The following is a 14,890-nucleotide window of genomic DNA, read 5'->3' on the forward strand; positions in this document are numbered from 1 at the left end:
CGGTACATCCAAACCGTCATCGAACCCATCGTTCTACCATTCCTAGACCGGCAAGGGAACATGCTGTTCCAACAGGACAATGCACGTCCGCATGTATCCCGTGCCACCCAACGTGCTCTAGAAGGTGTAAGTCAACTACCCTGGCCAGCAAGATCTCCGGATCTGTCCCCCATTGAGCATGTTTGGGACTGGATGAAGCGTCGTCTCACGCGGTCTGCACGTCCAGCACGAACGCTGGTCCAACTGAGGCGCCAGGTGGAAATGGCATGGCAAGCCATTCCACAGGACTACATCCAGCATCTCTACGATCGTCTCCATGGGAGAATAGCAGCCTGCATTGCTGCGAAAGGTGGATATACACTGTACTAGTGCCGACATTGTGCATGCTCTGTTGCCTGTGTCTATGTGCCTGTGGTTCTGTCAGTGTGATCATGTGATGTATCTGACCCCAGGAATGTGTCAATAAAGTTTCCCCTTCCTGGGTCAATAAATTCACGGTGTTCTTATTTCAATTTCCAGGAATGTATATAAGAACGTAGGCTTCCGCGGCCGGTGTCATAGTGATTAAAATTCTTCTGGGTATTATGCCGCTTCATTGCTAAAAACTAACAACAATAGTAAACTAAAACCGACGTTTCGGCCGAATTGCAATGGCCTTCCTCAGGGCACGAATGGTTTTGCATGGGGATAGGTGCTTCTGTTTATTACAGACTATTGATGTCTGATGTCACTGTAGTAAAACTTTTAATTGGCCCTCTAATATGATTGGCTAGTCATGATGTAAGGGAAGATGGAAGGAAAGAGGCTATTTGTGGATATCCATGTCGTCAACGATTGGTAGCTGTTCGCCAATCAGCGTTCGGCTTCTGGTCGGCAAATTTTCCTGCTGGTGTGCGCGAAAGTGGACTGACAGTTGCCTACAGCTGTTTGTGCAGATAAGTCTGTGTCCCGTGTAGCTTCTGCCCCATGACCGCTCGCGGCCCGTTGGACTGGGATGGCCGGCAGCCAGGACGCTGGGCGTTTGTAGCGACAGAATCGTGTATGCGAGAACGCAAAATACGGGAGGCGATCGAAATTATTAAGCAGCCTGACAACATCAACAGAGAAGATGGCTACAAACTCCCGGCGTCCTGGCTGCCGGCCATCCCAGTCCAACGGGCCGCGAGCGGTCGCGGGGCAGAAGCTACACGGGACACTGACATATCGGCTCAAACAGCTGTAGAGCAACTGTCAGTCCACTTCCGCGCACACCAGGAGGAAAACTTGCCGATCAGAAGCCGAACGCTGATTGGCGGACAGCTACCAATCGTTGACGACATGAACATCCACAAATAGCCTCTTTCCTTCCATCTTCCCTTACGTCATGACTAGCCAATCATATTACAGGGCCAATTACAAGATTTACAACAGTGACATCAGACATCGATAGTCTGTAATAAACAGAAGCACATATCCCCATGCAAAACCAGTCGTGCCCTGAGGAAAGCCGTTGCAATTCGGCCGAAACGTCGGTTTTAGTTTATTATTGTTGTTAGTTTTTAGCAATGACGCGGCATAATACCCAGAAGAATTTTAATCACTATTGCAGTAACATATCAGTAACGAAGTAAACATGTATTGTTAACAATACATTTTAAATAGATTTTGTCATCTACACTCATTTTGACCTGAGCTATGTCTTTAGAAAAATCTACAATATAAAATAACATTTTACTGTCTTTGACTTCAACACTCCACTTTCTTACACTGTTAACTCTTTCCTGGTACTAGGACAACAATATTGGAAATTTGGAATAATATCCTCCTTTAACCAGACTTAATTCTTATCCTCGTCTTTGTTGCATGCCCGTTTTCTTATAATTACTGGCTCACACTTCGTTGGATACGGTACCTTGCTTAAATATGATGGTAACCAAGAAATAATTGTCTCATGACATCTAGTAAAAGCAGTGGCATCTGACGAGGGAACTCTTCAAATCAGAGTCTTGTAACTTCCACTCTTGACAAAGATGTTTCTGATGTTCAATATAAACAATACTTCTGTTGGATGGATTTGTCATTTCTAGGAATGCTTTTTATCTAGGTCTTTCAGTTTTCCTATTCAGTAGGGAATCTTTTCTTTGTTAGATTTGTAATTGCCCTTCCAATCAGGAACACAATATTTTTTGAGCATCTGCAAATAGAATATTGCATTAATTGTCAATATCTTATGTAAGAAACTACTAACGTTTTATGTGCGAAGAACAAATGCTAATTTCGGTAGACTCTGTACTACTTGGGCATCACAAAATGATTTCTATGAACTGAGGAAAGTGTACGAAATTATTCATAATTTTAGCACATAATCGCTTCAGAAAGAATTCAGATACTAAATTTATGAATAAAAACATTATTATCAGGCTCTGTATATCGTCTTGTTTTAGTTATGGTGCCAAACGTCGTTCAGATGGTATGGCTACAAATATACATGTAAAACATTACAAAGTTTAGAGAATTCCATATTTTCATTTATGTTTTATCTTAGACTGTAGTCTCGACTATATGTTATAATTTTAGCAGAGTCCTGTATCCCACAGTTACACTGTAAAGTGAGTTCAACAGAAGATGCAAAAGTACAAACAAACAATTCAATTCACTACCACACAGCCACATCCACACAGTAGGTCTTAATGTAATTTTTCCACATTTTAACGTTCCAGTTTCTAATACAAGCAGCCATGGTGGAGCAGTAGGGACATGGTTTGAACGTATTTGGATGAACTCACTGCCAAACACTCAAGTCTGAATTGCAGAATAGTCCTATAGATGCAAATGGAAGTCTAGAAATATAAATGAATACCTGTAACTTGTCAGAGTTTATTTATTTATTCATTTATTTGCTACCCATCTGTAAGCACTAAAATTCCAGGCAATGATGTCTTTTGTGTACATACACACTTACATATACACTTAAATGATATACATGGTGTAAAAGTTATTTTAGATCATTATTGTCTCTCAAGATATAAAATCGTCCAATATGGTGCACGTGATATATTCAATATATTTGCATATGTAAGTATAATCTAAACGAAACTAACATAATATATTCAATATATTCGCATATGTAAGTATAATCTGAACGAAACTAACTTTATGGCAAAACTCCTCTATTGTATGAAATCCTTTTTCTCTAAGCCAGTACTGTGTGGCGTTTTTAAACACACTTTTTTGCATGTTGTTTACCTGTATTGGCAACATATTAATAGTTTTATGTGTATGTAGCTGTAGCTATCTTGCGTTTTCTGAAGTCTAGTATCTGTGACAACCATCTGCTATTTCTGAGGTATGTGTTATGTTGATGGAAAGATTGTCATGGTTTATGATTGTGGTGAGTTTCTTTTGTGTGTATTAGACAACTTGATATAAAGACAAACATGAGTCTTGGTACTTTTAATTATTTGAAATATGATCTACAAGAATCATTATTTTTTGCTCCACACATCAACCACATTGCCTTCTTTTACCATATGAGACCTATTTGACTCCAGAGGAATTCTCCTTAATGCAGTGCCATATGTCAAGTGAAAGTGGAAAAAGACATAGCATGCCTTGGGTAATGGCTTGTCATAGCACATGACGTTAGTATACCTAGCAAATATGCAGCATCATGATTAATATGCAACTCATTGACTTGGAACCACTTACTGTCTGCTCTATATGATCCCCACATTCATGTTCTAATGCTCCTAAGTTTTCCCCAGCTGTAACAAAACTGGTATCATTTGCATTGTGGTGGATTTACACAACATAATGCTAAGCAATTCATTTACATATATTATCAAGAGTAAAGGTCCCAACACAGAACATTGTGACACAACCTATGTGATATGTAGTTTACTGAAAGAGCCACTGTAGTTGTCTGCAGGGATTTCAACATAAATCTTATGAATGAAAGTAGGCTAAAAAATCAATTCCTAAATCTATTATGTAGTTTCAATCTGTTTCCACAGATACATGAACCCACAAGAATAACATATAATACAAACTGTCTTATAAATAATATATTTTCAAATGTAGAGTCCACAGAAGGAGGAGTAACAAATACCGATTTGGGATTATCAGACCATAAAGCTCTTGTCCTCAAAATTCCTTCAATGCCACTACAAGAGAAAAAAGTGTACTTGATGTATAAAAGAAACCTTTCCACTGAACACTGTGTAGAATTTACAAATATCCTAACTAGTGAGTCCTGGACAGTAGTGCTGTCCCTAACAAATACGAATGATACATATAAAACTTTTTCTTCAATTTTCATGGGATATTTTGAAATTTGCTTTCCAAAGAAGCTGTCAAGAATCACATCACATCACAATACAGAGCCAAATTCTAGGATCACAGTTGGCATCAAAACTTCTTGTGGAACTCTAAAGAGACTAAATTCAAAATTGAAGACATCTACAAATCCACAGTTCACAGAATATGTTAAGAATTCCAAGAGGGTATATCGAAAAGTAATTGCCAAGGCAAAATTTATGAGTAATGACAGTCTGATAACAAATCAAAAGCCGTATGGGGTATTGTGAAGGCTGAAACAGGAAAGAGTTGTGAAGACCAGGATATCATTCTCAAAAACACTGAAAATGTCAATATTAAAAAACAAGATTTGTCAAATTATATCAACAATTATTTCATAAATGCAACAACTTCATTAAGCTTAAAATTCACATAGCAAGAGAAACCTGAATTTCCAAAAGCTGCTTGTGGCATGAGGATAGATCCAACAGATGAACATGAAGTGTTCAAAATAATAAAAAGCTTGAAACCTAAAATGTTAGCAAGAGTAGATGAGGTGACTGTTTATATCATAACAATGACAGTTGCACAAATTGCAAGGCCCTTGGCACACACAGCCAACTTATCATTTAGTGAAGGAGTGTTTCCAGAAAGGATGAATGTGTCAAAAGTGAAGCCATTATTGAAAAACAGCAACAAGTATAAGGTAGAAAACTATCGGCTAATATCCTTCCTGACCGCATTTTTCAAAATAATAGAAAAATTAATGAAGCAACAAATATCTAATTGAGCATTAGTTACTAAATAGAAATCAGTATGATTTCCAGGCAGGCAAAAATACAGAAACAGCACTAATGCGATACACTGAGCAAATAATCAAAAAGCTAGAAAAATACAACTGTGTAGTAGGAATATATTTAGATTTCTCCAAGCATTCGACACTGTCAATCAAGGCATTCTTTTAGAAAAACTGGAAGCATTAGGTTTTCATGTGACAGGGAAAAAAGTGGTTTGAGTAATACCTACAAAACAGAACATAGATTGTAGGACTGATGTCAGATTACTCCAACCACAAAATAAATTTGGTATAAGATGCAAAAAAAGTGGAAATAGCAGTGTAACGCGGCAGTAATCTAGGTCCCTTATTGTTCCTTGTCTACATAAATGACTTTCACACCTCAGATGGAGCAGCAAATGCTATACTATTCACAGATGACACTAGTGTGATAATAGGTGAACCAAAGCAAATGCTGCAAACACCTACTGATCAAGTAGTAAAGAATGTCCACACTTGGTTTAATGCAAACTGGTTGACATTAAATGCAAATAAAACAAATTATATGCAGTTTGGGAAAATATGTCAAAATGTAAATTTTGATCTGTTGTGATAAGCCCATAGACAGAGTGGCATCAACAAAATTGCTGGGGATTCACGTAGATGAAAGTCTTAATTTTGATTATCATGTAATGACACTTGGGCAGAAACTTAACTCAGCTTGTTTTGCTCTTAGAATTGTTGCAAATGTTTGTTCTTCAGAAAGTGCCAGAGGGCATTTGTTGGATATTTTCAGTCTCTTGCAACATACAGAATAACATTTTGGGGCTCCACCACTTGCCGTCTAAAACGAATCTTTCTGTTACAGTATATATATACAAAATATACAAATGTGTTTTATATATTAGGACGCACCTTGCAGATTTTCAGACAAATGCCGACTTGCATAACTACAATACTCGAAATAGCACAGCACTCCATACTCAGCGAACAAAAAGAACACACACATAAAGGCATGTGAGCCATTTGGGTACAAAACTATACAACATGCTGCCAGCCAACATCAGAAAGTTAGAAGATGAAAACAGATTTAAAGTGGAATTTAAAGAATTTCTTCTTGAACAGTGGTTTTACTCAGTAGATGAGTATTAAGGCCAATAAATAATTCTGGTAATGTTTATATTAAGGCAAAACTGAAAACACTGTCTTACATCCCCTAAAGTTTCTGTTAATTTTTTTAAATCTGATGGACAGCTGTTGAGTGTGGCAAAATCTTTACTGAATTATTGCAGTGAATATAAGGGCTTCCTGTTTAGCGAAGACAAAAGTAAAGCCTCAGGGCAAACATACTATGCAGTTACAAAACTGTTAGTATACATGTACAAAAAGTTGTATTACTGGGTATTGTATAATCAAGTATTATTCTTAGTACATTTTCTTGTACAACTTTGTATGTATTATTCTTTGTATTACTTAATGTAAAATTTCGTATGATCCTTTTGCACAGATAATTTCCCATAAATTTACGTCTACTCCATATAATATTTATTGTCTACAGATGGATAAATAAATAAATAAAAAATAAATATCGAAGAGATTTGGTCACGTGTTGTTGAAGTATGCAATACGTTTTCTCTCACTCAGGTAGGATCAGGTTAGGGATAGTTCTGAGCCTCTAAAACCGTGGCAGCAAAGTTTTTCTGGCTGAAATCTATAGCTGACAGAGTCAATAAACTTGCTGAGATCCACAAGGATAGCAATAACAGATAATCTCGATTTAGACGACGGTAATATAAATGGAACTACATTTTCGACTTCTATTGCTATTGACAGACTAGACAGGTAGTCGTACTGTGATTCACTAAGAATATTATTTACATGCAGATGTTCACTGATTTCTAGCCGTTAGCGATATTCCACTACTTTCGAAAGAATGGATACAAGAGAGATTTTGTTGTAATTATTATGACAAAACTGGTTACGTTTTTGTGCAGAAGAGTAACGACTGTCATTTGTAAGGATAAAGGCAAACAGCAAGTGACGAACATTCACTTAATAAGATAACGTAGTGGATCTATTATATCCAGTTTTTTATCACAAAATTGGAAAGACTAATTGTCTTCCGATTTTGAATACGGTAATTTAGTTTTGCTGTTGCAGTTGCAATAGCGCTTTCTTTTACCTCTTTGCATCTGAAGAGAGGAATTACATATGTTCAAAATTTTGTGGGAACGTGTTTCAATAATTTGAGTTATGGATGCCATATTTATGACTGTGTTCAGTTGCAGCACTGTCATTGATGAAGCCAGAATATATTACATAACTGAGATACCTCACTTGTCTTACTGAAATTTTTCTTCAGGGCTGTTTATATAGCTTCGCATAGGTCAATTATTATTCCGCTTAATATTTGTATGGACATTGTTGTTGAAAAATCTAAATTTTTGTGACTACCACTTTCCGGGAATCGCAGTGTCGCTATCAGCTGTTGATCTGCTGAAATTATTCTGCTTATACTTGTTATATGAGGAGTTAAAGCATAAATAGATAGTTCTATACATCCGCGTAAATTCACAAGTAATTCTGTTTGCCGTCGCGTTCACAGCCTAATTCGTGCAATAAATTAAAATGTGAAAACTGCCGTCGTTTGGGGAACCACTGCCAGGCCATTTAGAACGCCCTTTCTGTCTGTGGCAGTTTGTCAACTTTTTAAGAGCTAGTTACGAACACAATCCACAGATGACTTTCCTTTTTTGTTGGCTTCTAGCATACAAAATGAGTCTCCTATAATGTGAGTTAGTGTCCTGATATTAAATAACCTTTCGACAGGGTAGCCGCTTTGCGTTGAAAGTTCCTTATGACAACAACAGATGGCGGGCCAGCAGCATGTTTAAACTGCGCGCGTTGGGCGCATGAGTTTTGCGGCGATTTGTTGCATGCAGAGAACTTCGTATAGGTATCTGCACAGATAGACCGTTGCGCGTTAATCGGTCACATGATATGTAGATGATTTCTCGTTATTCAAATGGGCACGAAATTAAAGCTTGTCTTCTTCTAATTTTGGTGGTTGCTTTTGAAGCTCCTTATGAATCCTGAAAGCTTTCCTTAAAGATTAGTTTGTGAAATTGTTTCTCTTTCATGTTCGTAGACGCCCTCGACAGTTGTTTATGTCTGTCAATACTCTTTGATTTGCGTTCAAAAGGTGTGGTGACAATGAAAGGTGGGAGCGAAGCAGACAGCAGAATGTACGTTTGTAGATGCGATGTGCTTCTGTCGGCGTACTGTATGTCTTGACTTTATGCCTGCTTAAGTATTGTGTGTCAACTGCTTACATGTTCATTCAAATTTGGTGAGCGGAGTTTCTTGAATCAGTAGCGCGTCGCGATATGTAATACAAACAGCGTCATTGTGATTTGAGTTACGAAGTGTTATTGGACATTTGGTAAACGATGGCAGATTTTAGTGGCAACCAGGGAAACGAAATTAATGAGATAAAGAGATTGTTGTGGGGAACAATTAAAGATGATGTATTTCGACGATGGGCCCAGGGTACGTATACAAATTGTCGCCTTATATGTTATGGGATTGCTCATTCTTTCAGTTAGCATGTAGCAACTTCTTTTGCAGGATTCTGTTTTAGTAGCGACGAACCTACGGCTCTTGTTCAAAATCATGGTGGACCCTGTGCAGTTATTGCACCAGTTCAGGCGTTCATTTTGCGGAATATTATTACTGAACCAGTGGGAAACAACTGGCGCGAGGTAAGACTTTTTTATATTTTTCTTCACACGTTACGCATTAACTATATGTTGTGTTGGTTATAGCGGTGACGTTAGCAGCACGTGAGTTTTACAATTAATGTCACGTGTAAACTTTTGAATTGTTGATAGCAATATTTCAGGGATACAAATGTAACGTCGAAAGTGTTATATTGTATGTGCAGGTATACCATAAGCAGTGTTGATAATGAAAGCTAGTTGTACACGTTCGACATTCTGGCACGTTCTTGGGTGGCTTTCATTCATGCACTTGCCTACATGTCCTGTTAGGTTTTCTTACGTCCTATAACTACAGTAAAATGTTGGTGGTGGTTCTTAGCATTGTGAAGTACTGAACTTGTTAAGAGATATTCTTGTCCATCTTTCAGTTCTAAGGCTGTTGGCCTTTTATTTATTTATTTATTTATTTAAGAGAGAACGTGCACGTAAGAATAGAGTAAGTTTGTACACATTCGTGGCTTCCTCTTCCTGCAGTACTGTCCCCAAACTTACTTCAGGGGTTTGCATAATTGCAATCCTCAGAAATCCCAAAGGAATCACTGATGAGTGTGGATGAATATAGAAAAACATTGTTTTTGTATCTTGGTTAAGTTGCATGTGAAATGCTCTTAAACTCTAAGTGAGACATACTAAACCAACATTATTAATTAAGGTAGTTCTTGGTGCAGGGTAAAATAAGCGTTGAGTTAGTAATGCTGTTACCTTCTGGAAATGTGCTCACAGATGCGAAATAGGGATGAATCTACTGTGAAATGTGGTCTCCCATAACGCAGATAGTAGCCTACAACTAAAATCTGTTGGAGGCAGCGAAAAGTCTTAGATTTAGACTTTTATAACATGAGTACCAATTACTGAAGTAGAATGTGTGTTTAATTGGTTATGAAATAACTTGGAATAGGTTTTGAGCTTGTATTAGATGAGGTGTAATTTGTGTTCTGCTAGATCCATAGGGAGGAAATGCTCCAACATGTAGAACATGCCAGAAAAGAATAATAATCTAGCTATAAATATTCACCAAGAAAAACAAATATGCTAATACTCCTTTCATATTCCCAAGTGAAATACTCTTCATGGATGTGACATAAAAGGAAAATCAGAAACATATTTTTAGTTGAAGAGTAATAAATAGCCATAAAATGTTAGACACTGAGATGCATACGGTAATTCGTAGGGTATTGTATTGTTAATCATCAAACAGAAAAATAATTTTACAACATTTATTTACAACGATCACACTAATGCATTGAATTTGTACACAAGTCAGATTAAAGTATATTGTTATTTTAAATTGAATGAAGTCTTTGTTTTTAAATATTTCTGGAATAATAATTACTTTTAAAATCGTAAATTTTATTCAAAATTACAATCTTAAAGATGTATCAGGGGGTACTTAAAATTGTTTACTTATAAACTGAGTGCTCTTATTGTGTATGTGAAACCTATCAAAAACATAAGTTTGGAAAGTCTGTGTCATTTAAGTTTAATCAACTTTTACAATAAAGTATAAGAATCTCAGAAGTTAATTCTGTCATTGTCTTATTGCAGGAAGTAAACAATGTTCAGAATGGTCCTTAACATTTCTACCATCACATTAACAGTGATAAGGGACACAACATTGTTTACTTGCATAGATATTCAGTTACCTTATTAGCAACAACTTCTGAAGCACATTTGCTTTCAAGAACATATTTAGGATCTTTATGTGAATCATAGTTATCAACATAATCCTTGAATTTCTAAAAGTTGTTGCTGAAAAGCATTTTTCTAGCATGAACACTGTGCGTGTTACTACTTTTGGCAGCCGGGTGTTTGGCACTTACTGCTGTTTATATGCACACATCCTAACAAAGTTACCATTAGTGAGAATCTAAAATTAGAGCTAGGTCTGCTATTTCTTCGTTCAGTGTGTAACTGTCAACTAACATGAATAAAGCACTTCGTGTACCAGGTTTTACATGCAATAGCTCTTTCTCACTGACTGTCAGTAACCTATGTTTACAGACAAGATCTTCAATTATGTTATTAATAAAGTGTGAGAGAATGACTAAAGGAGATTAGTTTAGTTGTAAAGTATGAACATTGATTAAAGGAATCGGGTTTCTGTGCTGTGTAATTGCTTCATATTGGCTGTGATCTCTGCCTAACTATCCACATTGCTATGAAAATCCTGAGAGTACAATCTGTTTTGGGATTAGTTGATTACAGCAGACTGAAAATGGATTGCTTAACTAACCATTATGAATAAAATATTAAGAAGCACAAGTGAATCGGGTCCAAAGGGCATGATCCCTACCCACTTGCATTGCAAAGTTAATATTGATTTAACATATTATAGACATGTGAACATTGAATCAAGTGAATACTGTTCATAGCTATTAAATTTTCTCCAAAATGAAAACTGATGGATGAACTGTTTCAAAATCATGGGATTAATGGGTGGTTGTTTTTGGGCCATTCATTGCCAAGTAGTTTAGAGGGTCCCACATGGTTATCATTGACTTCAATGAATTTGTGAGCACCCACCCATGTTCCCAATAAATGCTGGTAAAGTTTTATGATCCCCAGTTAATAGTCACAGATATACACCCCCTGAGTTTTTGGCAATTTCAGACATATCACTGGCAATGTTCTCGTGTGAGAAACAAACCATACCATTTTGTGCAGTTTTTGCTTTATCGTGAAATAAAAGTTTCAAGAGTAAGTTTCATGTGAATAATTTGGAGTGAGGTCATTAAAGAAATCGCCTGAAAAAAAAAATTAATATCTTGCGTCTTTTATATCCCTGGAAGTAATTGTGGGATAGACCTGAAACTTTGCATGTAGTAACTTGCCAGCAGCAAGGCCTTTGTATGTAAAATTTCACTGTACAACTAGTTATTAATAGTATGCAAATTGAGGGCAAAGTAGATTTTCGTGAAAACTCCAAAAATGGCTGTTTTTATTCCACTTTGACAACTTTTACGTTTTAAAATTGTTTTGTACTCCCGATGAGCAGGGAGTGAGCTCGTCGAACAATTTGAAAAAAAAATTAAAAGAAGTGAGTGGGTGTCTTGCAATTGTATTGCAGCCAGTTTTTCTGCTGTAAGACCCATAGAAACAAACTAGTTATAAATGTCAAAATTTAACTTTCATTGCCAAGGCACTGGACATCATTCCACTAAAACTGTTACACAACATCTGCAGCACATGTCCTATAAATTGCCTTTAAAGTGAAACTTCCTGGCAGATTAAAACTGTGTGCCCGACCGAGACTCGAACTCGGGACCTTTGCCTTTCGCGGGCAGGTGCTCTACCATCTGAGCTACCGAAGCACGACTCACGCCCGGTCCTCGCAGCTTTACTTCTGCCAGTCTCTCGTCTCCTACCTTCCAAACTTTACAGAAGCTCTCCTGCGAACCATGCAGAACTAGCACTCCTGAAAGAAAGGATACTGCGGAGACATGGCTTAGCCACAGCCTGGGGGATGTTTCCAGAATGAGATTTTCACTCTGCAGCGGACGAGATACTGGCAGAAGTAAAGCTGTGAGGACCGGGCGTGAGTCGTGCTTCGGTAGCTCAGATGGTAGAGCACCTGCCCGTGAAAGGCAAAGGTCCTGAGTTCGAGTCGTCGTCGGGCACACAGTTTTAATCTGCCAGGAAGTTTCATATCAGCGCACTCTCCGCCTTTAAAGTTTTACACCATTAACACAGTGTGTAAATTTTCCTGAAGTTCTTAACAGTATGATTAACATATTTGAAAGATGTTTCACATTAACAAGAATTTTGAATGTGTCTTTATTTGGTAAAGCTATTGATGTGCTTGTTTAATTTTGGTTTAAAATATATCATTTTGTGTTAGTGCTGTTTGTGGTTTGTGTTGAAAGGCTGTATAAATGTGTTGCTATGGCCCATGGTGGCCTAACCATTGCTAGTTTGTTTTGAAATGAGAACACCAGCATCCTATTCCCATAAGGACCACAAATGGTAACTGTGCAACAGCAGCTATGGGTGAGTTTTTTTCCCCCCTGTCGGATCCCAATCCCGATATAGGTTCTTTGCTATGGGATCCCAATCGTGATAGGGGTTTCTTTACTGTGGTATCCCAAGCCTGACATGGAAAGTCCAATAAGGGTTTCTTTACACAAGATTGCAAGTCCAATAAGGGATTTTCTCCACAGGGTTCCAAACGTGATTACACATTAGTGTCCCAGGCCAAAGCTATACGAGGTCTCATTTAGAATCCTGAGCTTAAGTTTGCTCCGAGCTACTTGGATTTTTAAAAGTTTCATTAATATGCTGTTGAATATTATGAGAGAAACTGTACTGCCAGCCAGGTAATGTCACTGATGGCACTTGGGAAGTTTAAAAAATGCAAGGAAATTATCCAAAATCTTGCATGGATCTCAGCTGTTGACAGTGCCTGTCTAGCAAGTCCAATGCTAGAATGGCACCTGATATTTTCAGCAGAAAGGAAAGTGCTCAAAGGATAAAAAAAAATTATTTTATTTATTCATCTTAATTATTGAGACCTGCAGAATGTCTCGTTGTCCAAAGGTGACTGGTGTTTTAACTTCATGAAGGAAAACATTTGTTGTCGTATAATCATGGTTTGGTTAAATGTTTTTCATAAATCAACACAATTGTGGTTTCCATCTCAAAGTCAGATGTTGGAACACAACTGGTGAACACATCACTGAAACTTCAGTTTTTAAACAAACAAGTTGTGTGCTAGATAATACAGAGTTTTTGTGAACATCAACTTGGGACATAGGGCAAAGAACTGAAAACTGTCTATGCACTTTTTTGACAACTGTATATGTAATACGTACCAGAACATTTGACAAACCACTTGTTATTTACATTATTATAGTTACATCCAGTTTTTACGTGAAGTATGAATTTGAATAAAAATGTATGTTTTCTTGTACAGAAAAATCGAAGAATTAAAACATAAACAATGAATTTAAATAATGACAATTTTAGGTTGGAATATTTGAAATTGGGGAACCAAGGAATCTTTTTGTACATATTGATGTTGCTTGACTTTACATTAAATAAAGCTGGTTTTTGCAAAGCTAACTAAATTTCCATAATAAAGTGTGTAACCATTGAACAATAAATTGTGGTCCTGAACAACTTAAATAAAATTTCATAAGTTTGCGTGACATTTAAGACCCTAACAGATTTAATAATATAAATTTTTAGTGTTTCAACATATATTTACTTCCAAAATTGTATCCCTGCCTATTCATCTCTCTTACAAAGTAATGGGATGATGAACTTCGAGAAATATTGTGTTTATGTGCTGTGTACACTCATAATGAATAGGAATGTCCATGTTCAGTACAGACATACAAGAAAATTAGTGTTTCTGTTTAATCTCAAATATACTGTATTCTTTAACAGATAATGTGTATTTTGCACTGTGGGAATTAAACATTATCAAATGATAAAACAAAAAAGGTGGTATTGATGAAGGATGTAGTCAATGGGGAGAGGGAGGTGTTGCAGGGAGTCCGGACCCCCATATCACCTTAATGAAATTACATCTGACCTAGTTGCTGTGTATTGAAACTGAAAGGTATTTCGATTTTCAATCATGCAACGAAAAACTGGTGCGCACTGTGGTTTTCCAACAAGGCCCTCAATAGATTTACATTGTCGATACTTTGTTAGCACTATCGGCTATTGCCCATCCATGCTTTAGCTGAGACCAACCACTGCACATTGTTGGCCTTAGTGGAGCTCAGTTCTTTTGTTAATCAGTTCAGTCCTTACTTGCAGTTGAATTTAATGTAAGTGTTGCTGTTTATTGCTTTTGTTCTTCGTGCTGCTGAGATAGTTTCTAATCACAGGTAATTTTGTAACAAGAAAGGAAAACCAATTTTGTTTTGTCCACTATCGTTATGGTAAGTTAAAAATACCCACTGCTACAATAACCGAAATACCTCTCTATAGCAGTTTAATGTTTTAGCACTGGAGTCATTGTTTGGAGACTGGTAGACCTTTCGGGTTGCAATATTTCACAAGGCAGCAGAGTGGTAAATGTAACTGCAAATAAAATTAAATTAAAATCAGTGCT

The 14,890-nt window shown here is 37.0% G+C and overlaps 1 protein-coding gene across 1 annotated transcript in view; it reads left to right on the forward strand.

Annotated features, from left to right (window-relative positions):
- Positions 1–8,224: 8,224 nt before the first annotated feature.
- LOC126248680 (ubiquitin carboxyl-terminal hydrolase MINDY-3 homolog) overlaps positions 8,225–14,890 on the forward strand; it is an 89,691-nt gene continuing 83,025 nt past the window's right edge. The window contains exons 1-2 of the mRNA XM_049949947.1: positions 8,225–8,599; positions 8,678–8,811. Coding sequence (XP_049805904.1) covers positions 8,500–8,599; positions 8,678–8,811 — 234 coding nt within the window. The 5' untranslated portion in view covers positions 8,225–8,499. The remainder of the gene's footprint in view (positions 8,600–8,677; positions 8,812–14,890) is intronic.

The sequence above is a fragment of the Schistocerca nitens genome, chromosome 3, assembly GCF_023898315.1.
Source record: "Schistocerca nitens isolate TAMUIC-IGC-003100 chromosome 3, iqSchNite1.1, whole genome shotgun sequence".
Lineage (NCBI taxonomy): Eukaryota > Metazoa > Arthropoda > Insecta > Orthoptera > Acrididae > Schistocerca > Schistocerca nitens.